The sequence below is a fragment of the Prunus avium genome, chromosome 6 (assembly GCF_965620075.1).
Source record: "Prunus avium chromosome 6, drPruAviu1.hap1.1, whole genome shotgun sequence".
Lineage (NCBI taxonomy): Eukaryota > Viridiplantae > Streptophyta > Magnoliopsida > Rosales > Rosaceae > Prunus > Prunus avium.
Window position 1 is genome coordinate 21938203 of NC_142289.1, and position 23004 is coordinate 21961206.

General features: G+C 38.4%; 2 protein-coding genes across 4 annotated transcripts; one reads left to right on the plus strand and one right to left on the minus strand.

The window, feature by feature from the left end:
• Positions 1–329: 329 nt before the first annotated feature.
• Positions 330–2701, minus strand: LOC110745684 (succinate--CoA ligase [ADP-forming] subunit alpha, mitochondrial-like). Its single transcript, XM_088254019.1, has 3 exons — positions 1532–2701; positions 1016–1186; positions 330–781 (listed from the first exon to the last, which is right to left on the minus strand). Exons 1-3 carry the CDS (start codon positions 1841–1843, stop codon positions 752–754), a joined length of 513 nt encoding a protein of 170 aa, XP_088110145.1. The 5' UTR covers positions 1844–2701; the 3' UTR covers positions 330–751.
• A 6616-nt stretch (positions 2702–9317) lies between these two features.
• On the plus strand, positions 9318–12515 carry LOC110771124 (uncharacterized). Of its 3 annotated transcripts, none has more exons than XR_002528843.2 (10): positions 9318–9585; positions 9703–9797; positions 9871–9933; positions 10184–10259; positions 10357–10465; positions 10743–10855; positions 11003–11061; positions 11166–11274; positions 11805–12048; positions 12141–12280. XR_002528843.2 is itself a non-coding variant. In XM_088254162.1 (9 exons), exons 1-9 carry the CDS (start codon positions 9550–9552, stop codon positions 12306–12308), a joined length of 828 nt encoding a protein of 275 aa, XP_088110288.1. In that variant the 5' UTR covers positions 9334–9549; the 3' UTR covers positions 12309–12515. The 3 variants fall into 3 exon arrangements, 1 of the variants encoding a protein (XP_088110288.1); XR_015836314.1 differs by having other exon boundaries at positions 11805–12052; positions 12141–12269; XM_088254162.1 differs by lacking the exon at positions 11805–12048 and having other exon boundaries at positions 9334–9585; positions 12141–12515.
• The last annotated feature ends 10489 nt before the right edge of the window (positions 12516–23004 follow it).

The following is a 23004-nucleotide window of genomic DNA, read 5'->3' on the forward strand; positions in this document are numbered from 1 at the left end:
TTTTTTTTTTTTCTGTACATCTTACCCAAAACATCCGCACAAATTAAAGGGTAAGAAACCTTACATCAAGTTAAAAGGGGTGAGTAAAAAAAAAAAATTCATCACACAAGAGTTACTTCATTTGTTTTTCTTATATCCAAATAATTCTTTTCCAATCAATGAAGTTTAGCTAACATACAATACTATATCAATAAAATGTGCTCAATGGAATTTTTAAGCAATAAAAAAGAGTCAGGCGAGCATCCACAATTAGAAAAGATAAAAGTCCTAAGGGTTGAACTTGAATGGTAAGTATTCAAGAACTCACGCAGAGGCACATCACACAAATCTGAATCACAAAAGATCAAGCCTAGGTTCATTACTTTACAAATGGGCAACCACCAACATTATTGTTGATGGATATAAATATTTCAAGCAAATGGCAGAGAGAGAGCGAGAGAGAGAGAGAATTCTATACACTTGCTCTTAAGGCCCAGAGTATCCTGATATTTTATATGATACACAACATTCACGAACAGATTTGGTGAGTAAAAGGCAAACCATGGACCTATACATGCAACCATAAACAAACAGAGTGCATAGATATACCTCCAGAGCAAATTCATAGAAACAAGCTCCGTCTGAGGATCATGCCACCAAAAAATACGAACTACTAACCTTCTGTCTGAGGATCTTCTAGGAATCTGTCAATGCAATCAACAAAGTTTGTACCGTTAAAATGATCACCTCCAATACCAACACAGGTGGACTGTCAAAGGCCAACAGCAGTTGTTTGGAAAACCTGCAAGGTAAAGGGGCAAAATTAATTAGAAGTATAAGAAAACTGGCATAAAATGTAAATTGGAGGTGGTACCCACAAAATCCAAACATTGAACAAGAAGAGGATGAAGATATGACCATAATAATAGTACCCAATCTTCCGAAAAACCAAATTAGTATCAAAATTTTCTGTTGGAAAGGCAAAAGATTTCTTTCTCCCTTCGTACATCCTAACTGGGTCACAATTCGTACTCACCGCTTCATAGGTCAAGGTACCAGATCGAGAAACGATTCCTACACGACCAGGTTTATGAATGTAACCAGGCATAATTCCGATTTTGCATTCACCAGGCTTGATAATTCCAGGGCAGTTTGGTCCAATGAGCCGAGTTTTAGATTGCCTTTTAAGAGCAGCCTTCACACGTACCTGAAATTCATAATTATTAGGTTCAAGGACAGTTTCACATGAATCACACAACACTAAACTCAAGCTTAACAACTGGGCTTGCAGTCAACTGAAATTAATAATCAGAGCCATGACCAAGTTCAACAAAGTTCACATTCCAAATCATATGATAGTCCAGGAAGGACAAAACTCAATAACCAAGCATTTGGAAGTCCCAAAAGATTTCATAACTGACATATCAGCTAATAGGATTGTGATACAAATTGAATTATATCGACAAAACAAAATGTTATACCCAAGATCCAAATTGTCATGTATGAATATGTAAACTTATCTTTCGTATTTAAAATGATAAAAATATACTACCATATCATGTTGCGGGATCCCCTCAGTGATGCACACAACAAGATCCAGCTCTGCTTCCATTGCCTCCATAATTGCAGCAGCAGCAAATGGTGGGGGAACATAAATTACTGAGGCATTAGCCTTTGTTTCAGCTTTTGCTTCTGCAACTGAGTTGAAAACAGGGAGTCCCAAATGCTCGGTCCCACCCTTCTTTGGTGTTACTCCACCCACCTGTTTCAGCACAATAGTATAAAGAAATGAAAGAAAGGAAGGAAAAATACATAACAGTTTGAAACAAAGAAGGTGATTATAATTTATAACGTTATGTAGCATTTCAGAGGAAAACTTATCATGGGAAATTCAAACCTTCAAACTTAGTCAATTAATTGTGAAAAGTCGTGACAATTCTAATCTAGGAGTCCAGTTAATTTTAATGCATTAGCCTAAGAAACCCATATTCTCAGTTTCACATGTCAACAAGAACTCATTTTCCAATTATTTTCACCAATTCAAACTCCCCTTTTGATAGTAAGAGACATAGATGTTTAAGCAATGAGAAAATGAATCTAAGCACAAATAATGCAGTACCAGTATCAGTGAAAATCCAAAAACTGTAATACAGCAAAATAATCTCAGGCGGCACTAGAATAAAGCATAATTTTCTTAATTCCGTAAATTGATTTCGGAGCTTGGGTTAGGAAAAACAAAAATAGAAGAAAGAAGAAGAACCCCAAAGACTCAATAAAGCAAATAAAAGAGACGAGTGGTGCCATATTCGATGGCTTGTTCGGTGTGGAAAGTGCCATTCTTGCCGGTGATGCCTTGGCATATGACGCGAGTGTTTTTGTCGACAAACACTGCCGGCTGCGGTGGCGGAGCCGGGGAGTAATGTCGACGCTGAAGAATAGAAGTTGACGGAGACGGAGATGGTTTGCGTGATGCGATCGAACCGATCAGCTTGGCTACGGCTTGGCGACCTATCACCTCTTTTGATGCTGTGCTTCAATTCAAGGATACGATCAACAAACTGCTTCTCTCTCTAGTCTAGTCTTTTGAAGGAGCTTCAGATTCTGCTCTGCTTTAATATGGGCTTAAATTTACATCATGTTTACCCCGAAAAGGACCCGCCGACCATTTGCGTGGTGTTTGGCCGTGGAGTTTGCTTGTTGCGATTGCGAAGGCGTGCCACTGTTGGCGGCGAAAAACTGAATTCGGATCGAGCCCAAAACTTGGGCAACACCATAATATGGTGGGAGGAGTCATTTGGTGGGTTTTGAGTGAAATCCAATCGCTAGAACTATGAATTCCCCCAACCACTCCAATTAGGAACGAACTGCCGTTGAACTTGAATTGTCCAATTTCTTACACCTATTGATTTCAGATCGAGCCCAAAACTTGGGCAACATCATAATATTGTGGGAGGAGTCATTTGGTGAGTTTTGAATGAAATCCAATCGCTAGAAGTATGGAACACACCAACCACTCCAATTAGGAACGAACTGCCGTGGAACTTGAATTGTCCAATTTCTTACACCTATTGAATTCGGATAGAGCCCAAAACTTGGGCAACACCATAATATGGTGGGAGGAGTCAATTGGGGTGTTTTGAGTGAAATCCAATCGCTAGAAGTACGGAATACACCAACCACTCCAATTAGGAACGAACTGCCGTTGAACTTGAATTGTCCAATTTCTTACACCTATTGATTCCGGATCGAGCCCAAAACTTGGGCAACATCATAATATGGTGGGAGGAGTCGTTTGTGGAGTATTGAGGGAAATTCAATCGCCAGAAGTATGGAATACACCAACCACTCCAATTGAGAACGAACTGCCGTTGAACTTGTATTGTCCAATTTCTTACACCTATTGAATTCGAATTGAGCCCAAAACTTGGGCAACACCAGAATATGGTGGGAGGAGTCATTTGGTGTGTTTTGAGTGAAATCCAATCGCTAGAATTATTAATTCCCCCAACCACTCCAATTAGGAACGAACTGCCGTTGAACTTGAATTGTCCAATTTCTTACACCTATTGATTTCGGATCGAGCCCAACACTTGGGCAATATCATAATATTGTGGGTGGAGTCATTTGGTGAGTTCTGAGTGAAATCCAATCGCTAGAAGTATGGAAAACACCAACCACTCCAATTAGGAACGAACTGCCGTTGAACTTGAATTGTCCAATTTCTTACACCTATTGATTTCGGATCGAGCCCAAAATTTGGGCAACACCATAATATGGTGGGAGGAGTCATTTGGTGAGTTTTGAGTGAAATCCAATCGCTAGAACTATGGAATACACCAACCACTCCAATTGGGAACGAACTGCCGTTGAACTTGTATTGTCCAATTTCTTACACCTATTGACTTCGGATCGAGCCCAAAACTTGGGCAACACCATAATATGGTGGAAGGAGTCATTTGGTGTGTTTTGAGTGAAATCCAATCGCTAGAACTATGAATTACCCAAACCACTCCAATTTGGAACGAACTGCCTTTGAACTTGAATTGTCCAATTTCTTACACCTATTGATTTCGGATCGAGCCCAAAACTTGGGCAAAACCATAATATTGTGGGAGGACTCATTTGGTGAGTTTTGAGTGAAATCCAGTGGCCAGAAGTATGGAATACACCAACCACTCCAATTGAGAACGAACTGCCGTTGAACTTGTATTGTCCAATTTCTTACACCTATTGAATTCGAATTGAGCCCAAAACTTGGGCAACACCAGAATATGGTGGGAGGAGTCATTTGGTGTGTTTTGAGTGAAATCCAATCGCTAGAATTATGAATTCCCCCAACCACTCCAATTAGGAACGAACTGCCGTTGAACTTGAATTGTCCAATTTCTTACACCTATTGATTTCGGATCGAGCCCAACACTTGGGCAATATCATAATATTGTGGGTGGAGTCATTTGGTGAGTTCTGAGTGAAATCCAATCGCTAGAAGTATGGAAAACACCAACCACTCCAATTAGGAACGAACTGCCGTTGAACTTGAATTGTCCAATTTCTTACACCTATTGATTTCGGATCGAGCCCAAAATTTGGGCAACACCATAATATGGTGGGAGGAGTCATTTGGTGAGTTTTGAGTGAAATCCAATCGCTAGAACTATGGAATACACCAACCACTCCAATTGGGAACGAACTGCCGTTGAACTTGTATTGTCCAATTTCTTACACCTATTGACTTCGGATCGAGCCCAAAACTTGGGCAACACCATAATATGGTGGGAGGAGTCATTTGGTTTGTTTTGAGTGAAATCCAATCGCTAGAATTATGAATTCCCCCAACCACTCCAATTTGGAACGAACTTCTTTTGAATTTGAATTGTCCAATTTCTTACACCAATTGATTTCGGATCGAGCCCAAAACTTGGGCAACACCATAATATGGTGGGAGGAGTCATTTGGTGTGTTTTGAGTGAAATCCAATCGCTAAAACTATGAATTACCCCAACCACACCAATTTGGAACGAACTGCCTTTGAACTTGAATTGTCCAATTTCTTACACCAATTGATTTCGGATCGAGCCCAAAACTTGGGCAACATCATAATAAGGTGGGAGGATTCATTTTTTGAGTTTTGAGTGAAATCCAATCTCTAGAAGTATGGAATAGACCAACCACTCCAATTTGGAACGAACTGCCGTTGAACTTTAATTGTCCAATTTCTTACACCTATTGAATTCGGATCGAGCCCAAAACTTGGGCAACACCATAATATGGTGGGAGGAGTCATTTGGTGAGTTTTGAGTGAAATCCAATCGCTAGAAGTATCGAATACACCAACCCCTCCAATTAGGAACGAACTGCCGTTGAACTTGAATTGTCCAATTTCTTACACCTATTGAATTCGGATCGAGCCCAAAACTTGGGCAACACCATAATATGGTGGGAGGAGTCATTTGGTGAGTTTTGAGTGAAATCCAATCGCTAGAAGTATCGAATACACCAACCCCTCCAATTAGGAACGAACTGCCGTTGAACTTGAATTGTCCAATTTCTTACACCTATTGATTTCGGATCGAGCCCAAAATTTGGGCAACACCATAATATGGTGGGAGGAGTCATTTGGTGTGTTTTTAGTGAAATCCAATCGCTAGAATCAAGAATTACCCCAACCCCTCCAATTTGGAACGAACTGCCTTTGAACATGAATTGTCCAATTTCTTTCACCTATTGATTTCGGATCGAGCCCAAAGCTTGGGCAACACCATAATATGGTGGGAGGAGTCATTTGGTGTGTTTTGAGTGAAATCCAATCGCTAGAATTATGAATTCCCCCAACCACTCCAATTCGGAACGAACTGCCTTTGAATTTGAATTGTCCAATTTCTTACACCTATTGATTTCGGATCGAGCCCAAAACTTGGGCAACATCATAATAAGGTGGGAGGAGTCATTTTTTGAGTTTTGTGTGAAATCCAATCTCTAGAAGTATGAATTCCCCCAACCACTCCAATTTGGACCGAACTGCCTTTGAACTTGAATTGTCCAATTTCTTACACCTATTGATTTCGGATCGAGCCCAAAACTTGGGCAACATCATAATACGGTGGGTGGAGTCATTTGGTGAGTTTTGAGTGAAATCCAAACGCTAGAATTATGAATTCCCCCAACCACTCCAACATATTGAAAATGGTAAGACTGGAAAATGCACACTGATATTGACTTTGATCAATCGATTGTGGATTGGGTGGGGAACTGGCCCAATACAAGGTTCTTTTCTATGCCTCAGTTAAGAGGACTTCAATAATCATCTATTGCAAAAATGATAACTGACAGAAGCTAAAATTGAACGGTTATGGAAATGACAGAAGTTTATCGGAAGATTTCTCTATTCAGACAACTTAAAAAAAAAAGAGGAACAACACAGCCTGAAGATTTCTTTATTCAGACCTGGCACATGAAATTAAAATGGAGATTAAAGATTTCTCGATTCAATCTTGTACAAGGAAATATCATACCAAGAGTTGGCAGAGCAAAATAAAGAAAATTCCTCATGAGTTTTCAACTGGGAAATTCAGAGAATGAAAAAGGAAGGCTGTTTCAAGCTTTTGAGCTGGGTTTATAGATGTTGAGTCTGGTTTTTGTTGGTTGAGTTGTGTGTGTCTTTTGCTGATGATTTCTCCTTCAATTTATAGAGAATGGAGGTCGTTGAGTGGACCAGCTGTCAATTTGAAGCACCCACTTGCCATTGGTTTTGGTGAGTGGGTGGCTGAAAATACAAGTAAACCCAAAAAAGTTGCTAAGAGGCTTTGATGTGATTTGACAGAAGTTGTCACTGTTAGACTTAAAGAAGTCCAAAGTATTAGTCCACTTGCCATTGATTGGTGAGTGACAGCTAAAAGTAGCTGACTAAAAGACAAAAAGAAATGTAGAGATAATGACCACAATCTCTACTTCTTTCTTTATTCATTCTTTAAGCCCACTTCATATTATTTTATTCTTCTTTCAACCTCGGTGTAGACTTTTCACGTGTATGTTGGGCTTTGGCTTTGTTTTAATATTCTTCATCACACTGAATATTAAATTGTTTCCATCTACCACATCTTCACTTTATTCTTCTCTGAATCAACTCACTGGTGATGAAGTCCCTCCATTGATAAAGTGAAACTTGATTTGCAGCCACTGAGTTTCTCCTCTGAACATGCCTTGATGCGTAATAAACTGGGAATGCTAGGTTGATCCAATTGCTGCCAATTTCGGATATGTTGTTCTCCACATAAGTAGGAACAACATTCATGAAGAACTTAATTCCTTTTGAGCAATAGAAAATCTGGTTTTAGCATGATTACACCTGACTGGTCGACACAAACTGCTCTCACGAACAGAAATCATGATTAATGCTCTGAAGATTCAATACTTGCGCAAATGACGCCAAATTCGGATATGTCGTAGTAGACATCCAAATAAATAACTTTCATGAAGAACGAATGTTCATTTGAGGACTGGAAGCTGGCCCGAATTGCCACTGTTATCAGCTTTCGCTGTTGCTGGTATGCTTCTGATGTTTGATGTCGCGAGGATTCCACATTTATCCAAATGATCCCAAATTTGGATATGTTACAGTAGATGTTCTAATGCAAAACTTTCATGAAGAAAGACAATTCATTAGAGCATTGGAATTAGGCCCGAATTAGGCCCGAATTGCTGCTATAAGCTTTTTGCTGGCGCTGTGCATCTGGTGTTTTTAGCTCTTAGGACTCCACATTTGTCCAAATAAACCCAAATTTGGATATGTTGCAGTAGATGTAGAGATGAACAACTTTCGAGGAGGATGAAACTTGATTTGAGCACTGAATTTGAATTTTGGGCCCACTCCATCTGACTGCAGCAATGCATGTCTAGCCATATTTTGGCCACTTTGATGTCCATGGAAAATTATCTACCATTTTAGGCAAAAATCCAATTTTTGGTACAAACACATCATTTCATCGAAAAAATTAATATTAAAGGAGAGAGAAGAGAGGAGAGAGAAGAAGGCAAAATCATAGAACATACGATGTGAAGGAGGCTGAGGGAGATGACGAGGAGCTTGCGTTCACAAAGATGAAGAGGAGCTCGTGTTGTTGTAAACCCACGTCTGAGGTTGGGTTCCAGAGCCGTAGGTATTTGGGACTTGGATCCAAGGTCCAATATCCAGCCTGTGATACAATTAAGCCCATCAAACAACAAACTAGACCCATGTCCATTTTAATTGAATATATCTAGTCCAGTCTAGCCCATCAAACATGACCTAGGGGATTAGGTTGGGGTTGGGATTTGGCATTTGGGCTGCTGTAAAATGGGCTGGGATAAAAGTAACTGGGCTGATGGCATATTAAACCTTTTTGTTTTTCTGTTTTTGTTGGAAATGTTATATAAACCTTACCATGAATAAGAGTTGCACAATTAAAAATGTGTGACCCAACTAAAAATGTTATATAATTTTTAATATATTAATATTAACTAACATTAGTTACATAAAAAAAAAATTCATAATTTAAACAAGTGCATTCATTGTTAGTTAATATTAAATCTTATGTCATCTTTAAAAAAAATTATGAACATTTTAAAGGAAATAGTAGTATAGTAGATAGCACCAATACTTATAATTATATGTATATTTAATTTATATAGGGAGAGATAGTTTCTGTTTGATATAATTAAATGTATGTTTAATCTTGGTTTGTATAAATGTAACTTGGGAAATCTTTTATGTTTTATGTATACATATACATTGTAACAAAAAATAGATATACATGTACATCTAAAACCAAATGAAAGTATTTCACGTGGTATTAGATAATGACAATTTAATGGAAAAATAATTGAGAAATAGCTCAAAATGCCACCCATTTTATAATTTTTTCTGAAAATACCACCCCTTTTAAAAAATTTTAAAACTATCGCCTATAAATACATATTTATTGTCCATTGATTGCACACATATCACTTTTTTCAGAAATTTTGTTGTCTCTCAGCTCTCTTGGCTCCGTGTCTCTCTGTTGCTCAGCTCTCACTCTCTCTTCACTCTATCTCTCTGTCGCTCAACTCTCACTCTCTCACTCTCTCTTCGGTCTTTCTCAGTCTCTCTTGTGCAGCTCTCTCTGTCGTGTAGCTCTCGCTCCCTCTCTCTCTCTGTCGCGCCAATCTCATTTTTACTTATATTTCTCACTCTACCTTCCACCTGGGAAGGCTAATCGGACTTCCCAGGTCCCTTTGTAAATCACAAAACCCCTGTGCTTCATTTGCAATTCCACAAGAAGGTACCATTCTTTCTTGCAATTCCTCAAATTTCAATTGCTGTAAACCCTAGATCTCTTTAACCCCCTTGTCTTTCTTATTTATGCTGCCAACTTAATGCTGTATTTTACTTCAATTATAAATGGTGACTGATTGTTTATGTCTAGGGCAAAATGTGAGATAAAACCATAGTTTTTGCAATCTGTATTTCTTCATACATATTTAAATAGGATATGGACATATGACTCATCAACTCTGGCATCTAGAAATGCAACCATTTATTGCGGAGCCAAAATTATGTCACTTGACTGGGAATGTAAATCTGACCGATTGGTATGCAGATTGGATTTTCATAATGAACTCAAATATTGCTTGGCCTTGAAATCATACTCTGATTATTTGAGATTGGATATATCTATTTTTAAGTGTTTTTTTTTCTTTTGACAAAAGCTTCTCATAGGCACTGCTGATGGAGGCATTAAAGCATGGAATGTCGATGCAAAGAGAGTTGTCTGCGATCTTAATACGAGTGAAGCATTTCCAAGGTCCTTCCTAATATTACTGGTACTATTGTGTACTCCTTGGTGTTGCTATTGACCTTTGTTTTCCCTTCTATAGTGTCTTGGATATAAAATGCAGCCCTGTAGAGCCAATATTTGTTTCTGCAGCAGCATCCAAGGGGTATGTTCTTTCTGTAATCTTATCATTTTGTTCATATGCCAGACTCTGTGTTTGACCAAAATGTTGCCCCTATTGTAACAATCCTATTCAACTGAAGTGTGGTATGAGCACCATGCTGTGAAATGATTATAATTGGATCATGAAAAGATTCATCTTATAACTTAAGTACATGCATCTATGTCCTTGTATGTGTGTGTTGGGGTATTTAATTTTGATACATGTCAGAATTAGGAGTTTATTGTCTTTGTAGGCATGGATCAAGTCACCTTGATAGTCTCGGGTCCGCTTCATTAACTGTGTGGAACATGAAGACATGGAAGGCTATGGTATGTGCTATAGCCACTTATGTTTTAATGCCTTCTTCTTTTTGTGAGAAGAAACTTGTATTTTTATGCCTTAAATAACCTTTTGGGTTTCATGAAGACAGTTCTTCCTCTTGGTAAAGATCCACCTGCAATTACATCCCTTAGTTTCAATCACAATGGAAAGATTTTAGCAGCCACTGCAACTGATGGAATGATTCACGTGTTTGGTATCCTCACATATATTTTAGGGCTTGGTATAAATTGTAGGAAATTAGGTGGTAAATGATTTTCAAATGAGCAGAAAACCCATGTTTTTGACACTTTTGCATTGCCCGAGTGTTATTTATTTTTCCAAGATGGTTAAATCACCCTCAACAAGGGCATTTAACTGTATGGTCAAGCCCATGTCTTCGTAGAATCATATATGGGTTGCCCCTTTCTGTAGCTGAGGTTTCCTGCAGATGTACATGCGGATAGATATATGAACACCTTAACAAGCCAAAGATACGTCTGCCGGTCTACAAATAACTGGGTGGCCAGCACACGACCCTGCTATAAGCTCCATTCTTTTTGGGCCTGATGAGACAAGTATTTTCAGTTTGGGAGTAGATGGAAAGGCAAGTGCTTTACGTTAATTTTCCCATGAAGTTTAACTACTGTTGCATTTTGAAATGTTGTCCCCATCATTTTTTGAACTGTAGATGGCCTTATAGTTTTGTTATCTTAAAAGTATTTACTTAAAAGAACTGGTTTTGTGGTGTCAGGTTCTTGAATGGAGCTTGCAAAACCAAGGTCAAATCCTTTGGTCAAGAAACTGTAGCAGGTACCTTCTTTGGCATATAGAAATTGGTTGCACAGCAGTCTTATCAAACAAAAATACTTGGGCATACACCTGATTAACTAACATTACTCTCTTCCATACTGTAGATTTTGTGACCCTGAGAGCTCAAAAAATTGCAGACATGAAATGGCTTTAGATGCTAATGGGAGGAGACTGTTGGGAACCTCTGGTTTAGTAAGAGCACCCATATATCAGGTTGTTCTCTCTTCTTCATATGCGTGTGTTGTGTGTCTTCGTCATGTACATTGTACAGTGCTACTCGATTAGAGTCAATTTGCTAAGCATATTGAATCTAGGGAAATAGCTCAAAATGCCACCCTTTTCATAATTTTATCTGAAAATACCTCTTCCCAAATTTTTTGCAAATATCACCTATGTCGATTGATTTTGTCTGCAATTTTGTGTAGAAAGTGAAGTATTGGGATTGATTTTGTTTGTTTGAAACAACAAATGTGTTTGTTCTTTGTCGATTGATTTTTGCAATTGGTATTGGGATTTTCTATGAACTTGTTATGATTATATCATAGTGAGGTAGCATTGTTGATTTGCTATTTGCAATCGTTTTGTGATTTTATTGCAGTTGTATTGTAGTGGTATTGCTTTTGTATTGCTATGGTATTTCTGTTATATTGATTTTTTTTTTGGTGTTTTATTGATATGTTACTGTAATTTAATAGGAATATATGTTGATATCATTTTTCTTTATCTGCTTGTGATTTGTGTAGGAGTTGAGATTATTCTTGGCTGAAGTATTATTTACGATCTCTCTCTCTCTCTCTCTGCTCTTCGTATTTTTCTCAACATTTATGTGTTAATTTAATGCCTGGTATTGTTTTGGAACCATAATCAATTTTGGAGAATGGTTTTTATTTTGGTTAATTTCACGAAGTGGTTGGAGCAGAAACCACCTGCCACCAACATGTCAAGGTGCTGAGATAGAGCTAGGCCTAATCTATGAAGGACAATTATGTTGGTGATTTATCTGAGTTCTCTGGCGTTCATAATGTACTCAAGTGTCACTGGTTATGCCTATGTATCTCTGACTCTGTTTTTTCCCTCAGGCTGGATTAGCTCTTGGAGAGTTGCGAAAGGAAAATAATTTCCTAAGAAGCCTTTGGCCAGTAACTAATCCACCTTCAAGTCAAGAACATCTTTTACATCCTCAACTTTTACAGAAGCCTCTCCGCCCATTCCTTGCTCGAGGGTATTTTGACGATGTAGGAGTGTAAAATGTGATTCCATTAAGGACGTCATGTCCTTTTTGTAATATGTTGTAGATTATGAACATATAGTGGGAATGTGGAATGAAATTATAGGGGGAATTTGGAGTTTTTGTATTGCCATTGTATTGCTCCCCTATTGCATTTGTATTGTCATCGTATTGCCATTGTAGTGTTGTGGTATTGCCTGGTTATTGCATTTATATTTGTTTCTTATCACCTGTTTTTTCAAGTTTGTCTTGTGAAGGAACTTATAAGGATATTTTGTAAAAGAAAACGCTTGATTGTATTAGTTTATTTTGTAGAGGAAAATGTCAGATCATTATTCATTATCATATAAATAAGGTACAACAAGCACCGTATATGTATCTCTTCAATATGATTGATTCGTGTTTAGCTATTGGTGTAAGAATGCAATTCCATTAAGGTATAAGAATGTGATTCCGTTATTGCTTTTTTTATTAATTATTTATTATTGTAAGAATGTGATTCCATTAAGGAAGTCACATCCTTTTTATAAATCAAACTCATAGTTGCTTTCCCTGCAACAAATTATATTAATTAAGAAAACCAACCAAAAAGCAATAAACAAAAGCAATACGAAAGTAATGGCACGTAGATTATGAAGTGATAACAGACATGCAATACAAAAACAATACGATAGCGATACAAAAGCAATACGATAGCAATAAACAAGCAATAAAGTGGCAATAGACAAGCAATAAAAGAGCAATACAAATACAATAAACAAGTTGGGCGCGGCTTTTCTTTTTCTTGTGCAATCTGAAAAGAAAAGGGGAAAGAAATAGAAATTGTCAAGACAAAACTGCAGAAAGAAACAGAAAGTGATTATATCAGACATTTCCCCTTACATTTTTCCTACCAATGATATACATACCCTATGAAATTGGAGACATTGTTGACACTGAAAGTAGCTGAGGCATGCATCATTTTGCAAACACAATGATGAGATTGAGATATGATGCACATTTTACATTTTCCACCTTATTATAATGGAATTTTAAATTATAGATACAAAATTCTATACGGTTAATGATAACCACCCCAAGCTAAGGACGGCTTGGCATAAATTAATACAACTTCAGTTAGACTATGACATTATATATATCCCTTGAAATACAATATAAAAATTGCTGGCTCAAAGAAGAGTAACAAAATGCTCTTGAAGATGAAATTCTTTCCGCCATCTTGGAGGCCTGACATAATGCTCTTTGATAGTCACCCACCCTTCTCTAAAAAAAAGTTCTTCTTTCCTCTGCAAGAAAAAAGAAAGAAAAACCAAGATCAAGATCAATTGTAAAAATATCACTTAATTCTGAAGGAACAAAACTCTGTGTCCTGGTTACTGCAGATGTATTCTTAGGGCCAATCGTCTCCCATTCATCTTCTTCTGTAGAAGATACTAGAGATGACTTGAGCCCATTAATACTCGAGGGCTGTCCTTCAAGCTTAAGTAATTCATCATGCATCTGATCCATAATGAAGCTAAGGAACTCCTGAGCATCTTCTTGTCTAAAAAACAAAAATAGTTTCACTAGGCAACTTAAAATAGAAAGTAGAATATAGACATGCCGACATAAATATTTACACTAGACAAAGAAGAAACTAAACAATGCAAATTTAACCCTTTGGTAATTACTCTTGAGGTGTTCTAGGTTTCTTCTTTCCTTGGTCCATGAAAATATTGGTGAACTCAGAATAGTACAGAAGATTGTTAACCTATTTGTTACAACATTTTACCGATCACAAGTTAACTTCTAACATATCTCAGTCTAACCCATTATTTCACATTAAATGGGTTGCAACAGGTGTAATAAACCACAAACAGAGAAATAAATTGGAAAAAAGTGTAACATGTTTTCAGAAAATAAACAATTTAAGTGGAGACACTGTAACAACAGGCATTTTAGTCCTGAGCTATGTCAGGCAGTGACACTTTTTCAAGCCATCAGACAAATTGTAAAGCATGAGAATTATCAATCAAGCCTAATAATACTGAAGGAAAACCATTACCGATCAATACGAGATTTATGAGAATCACAAAGTAACAAAATTGCACTACATGTCTGGCCTTACAATTTCAGCCAGCAGTACCATCAAGGATTAAATTTGCAATAAGAAGGCTCAACATGGAAATAAAAAATACAAAAAGACAAAACTAGAACAGAAAATTATTGACCCAGATCAGATACACACCTTGGCCTGCCCGAGATGCTAGTTCGTACATCTGGAGTAAAATTTTTAAGAACGCCTTCAAACATGGCAGGGCTAAAAGGCCTACCAGTCTCAAGAACACCTACATCTTTGTTCTTTGAACTTGAACCATTAGGCATGTCAAATTCAGAGATGAACTCTGCAAATGCACCCAATGTTGGATAGCCAACCTAATAAAATCAAATTCAAATGGACAACATATTAGTTAAGTGATTAGCCAGAAAAAGAACAAGCATAGGCAAGGTAGCTTCCTATTTTCTAAGATCAGCAGTCTATATAAATTTTGTTATTTGCAAATTAGCAATTCTACTAAAACCACGTCAATGCAAAGTAATTGAATAAACAAAAGAAACCTTAGGCACTTTGTGAGTTCTCAATTCTTGCAGAAGCTGAACAAAAGGAGAATAGGATAGAAGAGCCTGTAGCGTTGCATTGAGAAAGCACAGATTCCCTGAATTGATTAAACCACGAGGTGCTAATCCAAAGATTGTCCTTCACTTTCAGCAATGGGATTAAAAAAATACATCATGCAAGTTGAGCATATATGTATTATCAGTCACACTGAACTCTTTAAGTATTATGGGCAGGGATCGAATTTGGGACCTCTCGTGACATTGTCGGCGATAATTTCCTATATTAAATTTCTAAACTGCATAATTCAACTGACTTTGGCAATTGATGGGCTATACCAGCCAGAGATAATATAAAATTATACACAATCTAGATGACTACCTCAATTTTGTCTCTTGCAATCTTGCCAAGACAAAGCTCTACACAAACAAACTTACTGTAACGGCACTGCACACACAACCAGATTAACTAGCTTGTTTCGACACGGAATAACAACAAAATTTAGCAGGTTTCATAGCACAGGGAAGAGAAAAATCCCACGCCAATTAACATAAGTATTTCAAAATCACATAATTAACCATTAAGACTAGAACGGTGCAAAATATCCTACTAGATGCTGAAACAGCAATGATAACAACAAATTTACTTCTGCATTATTACTCAACCGCTAATTTAGGGCCTAGTGAGGTCAAGCTGTGTTATAATGGAATAGCCATTGCCACCACAATAAATTCCCAAACTAAATATGCATCATAAAATGGAACTGAAAACACGCATCCCAAACGAACCAATCCTAGATGACAAATAGCAAATTGAGGCACTTCGTCATCCATAGAGCAAAATCAATCAGACCAATAGAAGTTTCATCCAAGCATGAAGTAATTCATAGTTAAAATACAGAAATTTCCAATCTCTCTAATTACTAAACTTCACAAAATCAGTCACAGGTTAGTGAAATTATCCTTCTCAAATGAAAACCATACAAAAAGACAAACTAGTCAATAACAAATACAAAACCTACCTTAGAATACTCGTTTTGCACACAGAACCGAATTGGAAATCGTAGAAACACCTAAAGAAAAGCTCGAATTCTATCTGTGAGAGGATTGAGAATGAGGAGGAAGTATGTGAAAAAAGTCGGAACCGAAACCAAGAATTAGGGTTTTTGAGGCCCTGAAAGAGTAGAGGAGAAGAGAAAGACGTCGATTGAAGACATGAAAAGAGAGAGAACTGAGAGATTGTTGAAGGGAGAGAGCATTTAATGAAGAAACCCTCTCTTTCACCTTCAAGAACCCCCTCAACAAACCCTAACATTGACTGCAAAGAGAGAAAGAGAGAGTGCTACTTAGGTTTTTGCGACAGAGGGAGAAAGAGAGTGGTGGTGGTCGATGGAGAGAGAAAGCACTGAGAGAGGAAGAGAGAACTGTGAGAGAGAGCTGAGAGAGAGAGAGAGAGAGCAAGCAAACGCAGAGAGAGTGAATAGGGATCTGAGAGAGACCAAAATTTCTGTAACAGTGATATCTGTGCAATAAGTGGACAATAAATATATATTTATAGGTGATAGTTTTACAATTTTTGAGAAGGGGTGGTATTTTCACTTAAAATTATGAAAAGGGTGGCATTTTGAGCTATTTCCAAAATAATTTAGTTTTGCTCTAGATAAGCACACATATACTCCTATCATGATTCATAGGTAACAAGCACACATATGCATTTTTATATAGTACAGTAAAAAATACGTAGTCTTAAAGTGATATGTAAGCACATATATGTATATATAATAAACTTAAATATATATAGGCATGTGTATAATTCTGATGTATACATGTATGTGTCTTTTATATATACACATACATTATAACAAAAAATAGATACACATATAATACTTAAGTATACATGCATTTTTGTTACATAGTATGTTTGATTATGATAACCACACATATGAATTTTTGTAATATTCAAACAAAAATGTTAGCCAAAAATACAGTTTTGAAGTAATATATACTCATATGTTTAGTGTACATGTATATATGAATATTTGTATGTTGGAGAGCACTTAAATATAATAAATGAAACATATATAGGACCTATAAACTAAAAACAATGCAATTAAACTTATAAATCATAAAATATTATTATAAATTCGAAAAATTTCTAAAACAATTTGAAAAATCGGATTGAAAAAGGTTCGGAGAACTTCGGAAATTTTCGGATCGGAATTTCGGAGTTTTTGGAATTTACAAATACATTCTGATTCTGATCCGAATTTTATCGGAAATTTCGGATATCGGATGTATCGGAGTCGGATTTTTTTGGAAATTTTCAGACCAGAATCGTTCGGAATCATATTTTCCAATCCAATTTACGGCCCTAAACATCTTCTTTGACAACTTTAGGGAGGCAGTGGCAATTGCCGACTGTTGCTCAGCTAAGAGAGAATGAGAGAGAGAGAGAGAGAGAGAGAGAGAGAGAGGAAAAAAAGAGGGACCGGTTGTAGGACAGATCGAGAGGGAGGGTGGGCTTTTTTGGACCAAAACCCACAATGTAAACAAGAAGGCATAAAATTTTCAACTATTGAATCTTGGTCATTTTCAATTGAAAGGCCAACCTGAGAGCGAGGCAAAGTGGTCACACTAAATCAACCTGGGATTCCCAGCTTTTCAAGGCAAGGGTTTTTTCAATCTGTAAGAGGAAGAAGCTAAGAGTCACCAATATAAATGATCGCCTGCTGCACCTTTCTTCTCTTATCTTATGGGGCGGGCAAGTTTTCTCTGCCTCGAAGTTCAAGCAAACCTAGGTTGATGTTGACAATGTGTGGGATGGATCTGTTGAGCTTAGTAGCTCAGGATTTGCATCTTCTCCAACAAGGTGCTCATGCAGTAAATGACTATGTTCTGTATTCCGGTTTGAGGCATGGTCAAAAATTAGAATTCTGATTTCGATTTTGCTTCTCTAGATCGCCCAATGGGAGACAGGGCTTTTGCAATCCCGAGGACAAAAGTAAATCAGAATAGGCTTTGAGGGAGAAGGAATCCCCAGCTATTGATTCAGCTACTATTGAATCCAATCTTAGGGCATTAGCGGAATAAAATAAGAGCAGTGGGACTTGAGCTAGTAGGAGATACGGCCTAAATCTTTGGAGCTCTTTAGGAACCTAAGCCATAATCATAATCCCAAAATTCTACTTTTAAACAAATTTTGTCATCTTTAACAAGAGAAGAAAGTGAAGGGGTTGCAGTGCCAGGATGCTCTTAACAAACTTGACTTTATGGCCTTTACTTGCCTTACTTTACTAGCTTTACTGGTCTTGGCCGCTGCTTGTTCCGATCGCAGCATCAAGAGGATAGACTTGAACGTGTCAACTACGGGATCATATGACTTTATCGGGAGCAAGAACTAGACTTCGATGGGTGACACCAATAGCTGCTAGCCTGATACACCTACTAATCTCATAGAGCCCTTAAACTTTACCTTTCTACGGAATTACTCTTTCTCACTGACACTTAGGAGTGAAGTTGAATCACTAACTTCATGTGCCAATTCATGCCCATTTTATGGTGTTTCCTCTACTTAGTCTCCTACTGTTGTCGTCTAGGAAGGGCGGCAAAAAACACGGAAAAACGACCCTTTCTTCTGGCATCTCAAGTAAAGTGGACTGATCCCGATGCAACAGGGTTAGCTAAGGTTCAAGTTTCATATCGATGCCAACGGCATGTTATGTTTAACGACACCTCGAGATATAGTATGACCTTAAGGCACCCCAGAAAATGACTTTCTCTAAGTAGAACTTTTGTGGGTTTCCCCGAGAAGCCAAGAATCCATACGTTTCTGAGTCAACCTGACCGCCCATGCCAACCCAGAATGGAGGGGATGACTGTTCCTCCGGTAAAAGATATAGTTTTAGCCTCTTTCACCATAACAGAAGAAGGAGATCTCGACTATCCTTATCTAGTCAACGTTGGGATCTTGCCTTTTCTTCTTTCTTGTGAGCTACTTGTTATTCATTTGGCAGACTGTGGTGGGGAACCCAAGGAAGAGTCCACTTGCTTGAACATCAAAAAGAGGCATTTATTTGGAGCAGAAACCCAGGAAGGTAAAGGTCGTCCATCCGAAGCTAAGATGGTTCGGCCAAAAGAACATGTGTTAAAACATCTCGAAACGGAACCAGAGTCTTTATCTACATCTCCGCGGGCCTCAGAAACATGAGACTTTATGCGAATCCTACCGGGTTTTGCACCTTTATCATGGTTTGAAACAAATATTTGAATAGGACCAGCCTCAGCAAAAGAGGAAAGCATACCTTGTTCACCATAGTAACAACAGCTTCTAAGATCTCTCCTTTGAATGGTCTGAAAACAACACACTGGTACTTCACGGGGAATGTGACAAACCCTGTCCCATCGCGAATCAGCCCCTTCCCAATGTTTTCTATGCCCGTAATTACAACCACAAACCCATGTTGACCACTGCACAAAAGATGAAAATATACCAACTGCTTTATCCATACCACCATGTAGCAAAAACAGCGAAGAACATTTACCATATACTTGGTTTTTCAAAGTTATAGCACTTGAAAGTTAAACTTGAGCAGGATATGACTGGATTTAATTTTGTGTTTTGGATTGGACTAGTTAAGACTGGACTAGACTTTGAGCCGATTGTTTGATGTTATACCTACTGTGGACTGGACTGGATAAAATATTTTTTGAAATTTTGCAAAACAGAAGGGAAGCAAACGTTAAATTAAAACAAAAGAAAACATCAATTGTATGAAGCTACGAAACTTGAAAGATTCACCACAAGAAAATCTGAACATTTTCGAAAGAAGAAACCAACCCAAAATCGTGAATACCCATGGCACACAACCACACAAACACAACATGAATACCCAGAAAACAAACAAATCAACCCCCGATCGTGAGCCTAAAGAAGACCAAAACGACACTCAAATTTCCCAAAACCAAACCCTATTTGCACAACAAACACTGATTTGAGATCAACAAGAAAACCTCGTATCACACAAATAATGACAAAAAAACAAAAATAATAAGAGAGAATAGGATGAGAACGGCAAATACCAGGAGATTGCGAGATTGGATTTGATAGAATCAAAGATTTTGAGAAGGCATGAGAGAGAGAGAGAGAGAGAGAGAGAGAGAGAGAGAGAGAGAGAGAGAAGAAGGCAAAACCATAGAACATACGATGTGAAGGAGGCTGAGTGTTATCATGATATCATGAGGGATGATGGTACGCCTTTAATTGGGGGTTGTTCTCGGGCTGTTTCAAAGGATGGACCCAATAACATTGGGCCCATAGGTGAATTGCACGAGAGTAGAGTTTTTTTGGGCCTGAAACTGAAAGTTGGGTTAATTGGTGAAAGAGCTGATAATTCGGGTTCTATTGACTTTGCAGAAAGGACATTTTATCTCTACCCACCAATCGCACTGATTTTTTCACTAGAGTGGATGTGGCTTTTTTCTCAAAATATGGAGCTTCTTCTGCAGGGGGATGGAACAGAAAAAGGGGTGGCTCTCAATTTCAAATTGAACCAGTGGAGTCTGGGGGAGATTCTAAGGCTGGGTCTTTCACCTCAAGGGTTGGAGACGAGAGCGACTCCTTCTGCCTAGATTCGGTCAATTTCGAAGATGAGAAGCAATCTGCGTCGAGCTCAACTGAAAGTATCGACATGTTTTCTGAAGATGAAAACGAGAGGATGGATATTTTTGAGAAGGATCCTGGTCTGCTGGCAAGGATGAACCGAGTAAGGAGCAAGAGGAGGACTGTGCCGCTGACGACACCCAAATGGCGAAACTCTTAAAAGAGCAAAAGCTCAAATATTGTAGACGACAGTCCGATCGTCGTAACAGTGACAAAATCGGAGGGATGAAATCTAGGCGCTTGTCCAAATTGAAAATTTCTTTGGTTCCCCTCAAGAGAAATCTTTTCCATAGGAACGGAGGGAAGACGTTGGATTGTGCTGCTACTGGAGGTATCACTAAGGCAAGGAAATACCGTGGGGAACCCAACGCTTTTTAATGAAGATCATAAGTTGGAATGTTAGGGGGCTTGGAAGCAGGTCTAAGAGGTTGGTGTTGAAAAGTGAGTTAAGGCGTCTTAAGCCTGATATAGTTATTTTGCTCGAATCTAAAAAAATGGTGGTTGATCATAAGCTGGCTGCTACAGTTTGGGGAACAAAATTTAGACAGTGGGTTTTCTCCCCTTCCTGGGGCAGTTCAGGGGTAATTATTGTCCTATGGAATACGCAAACGGTTTCTATGGTAAATTCAGTTCTGGGGGTGTATTCTGTTTCAATCCGAATTGAAGAAAGTGCAGGGAATAGTTGGTGGCTTTATGGTATTTATGGTCCCTGCAAGCAGAGGGACAAGAGAAGTTTCTGGGAGGAGATGGGGGACCTTTACAGTCTGTGTGGAGACAATTGTTGTTTGGGAGGGGATTTTAACGTGGTTAGATTTAATTCTGAGAAATCTAATGGTGGAAGAGAGACAGCGAGTATGCGTGATTTTAATGGTTTCATACAGGAAACCAATCTGCGCGACCCTTGTCTACTAAATGCCTCTTTCACCTGGTCTAATCTCAGAGTGGGAGCTGTATACAGGAGGCTTGACAGATTTTTATTCTCGGCAGGTTGGGAGAATTTATTTCCCTTGGTTTGGCATAAGGCTCTGCCTAGGATTTTTTCTGACCACTGCCCTATTGAGTTGGATACTTCTACGCTAAAATGGGGCCTAGGGCCTTTTCGGTTTGAGAATTCTTGGCTGGAGCATCCGGACATCAAGAGAATCCTTAAAGACTAGTGGAAGGAAGACCAACTCTATGGCTGGGAAGGCTACAAATTTATGAGCAGACTCAAGTTGCTAAAAACTAAGATGAAACAATGGAGTAAGGAGGTGATCGAAGATATGGAGTCTGCTAAGAGGGAGGCTGAAGCTAGATTGGCGGCCATTGATATGCAAGAGGGGCGGGATGGTTTGGACAGTGAGTTGAGAAAAGAGAGGGAGAATCTTCAACTTTTGGTGGGGGACATTATTTATAAAGAAGAAGTGAAATGGAGACAGAGAGGCAAAGTTAAGTGGGCAAGGGATGGAGACGGAAATACCAAGTTTTTTCATATGATGGCCACAGGTCATAGGAAAAGAAACTACATTGAGCGGCTGGAGAAGGAGGATGGTGTTATTATTGAGAATGAAAACGAGATTGAGTCGGAGGCAATTTATTATTTCAAGAACCTTTATAGTAGCAATGACGAAGTGGGGTGGGGAGTGGATGGTCTAAATTGGTGCCCTATTAGCTTCGAGAGAGCAGCTTGGATCGAGAGGCCCTTTGAAGAGGTGGAGGTTCATAATGCTGTGTTCGATTGTGGGAAAGATAAGTCTCCCGGAGCTGATGGGTTCACTTTATTGTTCTTTCAATCTTGCTGGGATAGTATCAAAGGTGATCTTATGAAGGTAATGGAGGATTTCTATAATTCAGGGATTATCAATGCGGTTACTAATGAAACCTTAATCTGTCTAATCCCCAAGAAGAATGATTCAGCCAAGCTTAGGGATTTTAGGCCAATAAGTTTGGTGACGAGCTTATATAAGGTGGTGTCTAAAGTTCTAGCTATAAGACTGAGAGAGGTGCTGGATGATACAATTTCTGCTACTCAGGGAGCTTTCGTGAAAAATAGGCAGATTTTGGATGCGGTTTTAGTAGCTAATGAGGTTGTCCAGGAAGCCATAAAGCTGAATATGTTGGGATTGGTCTTTAAGATTGATTTTGACCATGCTTATGATCATGTAGAATGGAAATTGGTCAACGAGGTAATGGATAAGAAGGGTTTCGATGGGAGATGGAGAAGGTGGATTAGGGACTGTTAACAATCTGTCAATTTTTCTGTCATGATCAATGGCCGGTCGAGGGGCAAATTTACGACGACAAGAGGTGTGAGACAAGGGGATCCTTTATCCCCCTTCTTATTCACTCCAATTATTGATGTTTTGAGTAGGCTAATGGAGAAGTCTCAAGAGCATAATTTGATTCATGGTCTGTTTACTAGGAGGGATAGAGTGGAGGTCTCTCATCTCCAATTCGCTGATGATACTATTTTTCTGATCGG

Excerpts from the sequence above, each read along its gene's own strand:
- LOC110745684 (XM_088254019.1), bottom strand. The coding sequence starts at position 1,843 with ATGCTACATAACGTTATAAATTATAATCACCTTCTTTGTTTCAAACTG. Across the intron at positions 1,187-1,531 it reads GGATCCCGCAACATGATATG|GTACGTGTGAAGGCTGCTCT; the intron begins GTAGTATATTTT and ends TATGAATTTCAG. Across the intron at positions 782-1,015 it reads GTACCTTGACCTATGAAGCG|GTTTTCCAAACAACTGCTGT; the intron begins GTGAGTACGAAT and ends TTTACCTTGCAG.
- LOC110771124 (XM_088254162.1), top strand. The coding sequence starts at position 9,550 with ATGTCACTTGACTGGGAATGTAAATCTGACCGATTG. Across the intron at positions 9,798-9,870 it reads ACGAGTGAAGCATTTCCAAG|TGTCTTGGATATAAAATGCA; the intron begins GTCCTTCCTAAT and ends TCCCTTCTATAG. Across the intron at positions 10,466-10,742 it reads TGGAATGATTCACGTGTTTG|ATACGTCTGCCGGTCTACAA; the intron begins GTATCCTCACAT and ends AACAAGCCAAAG.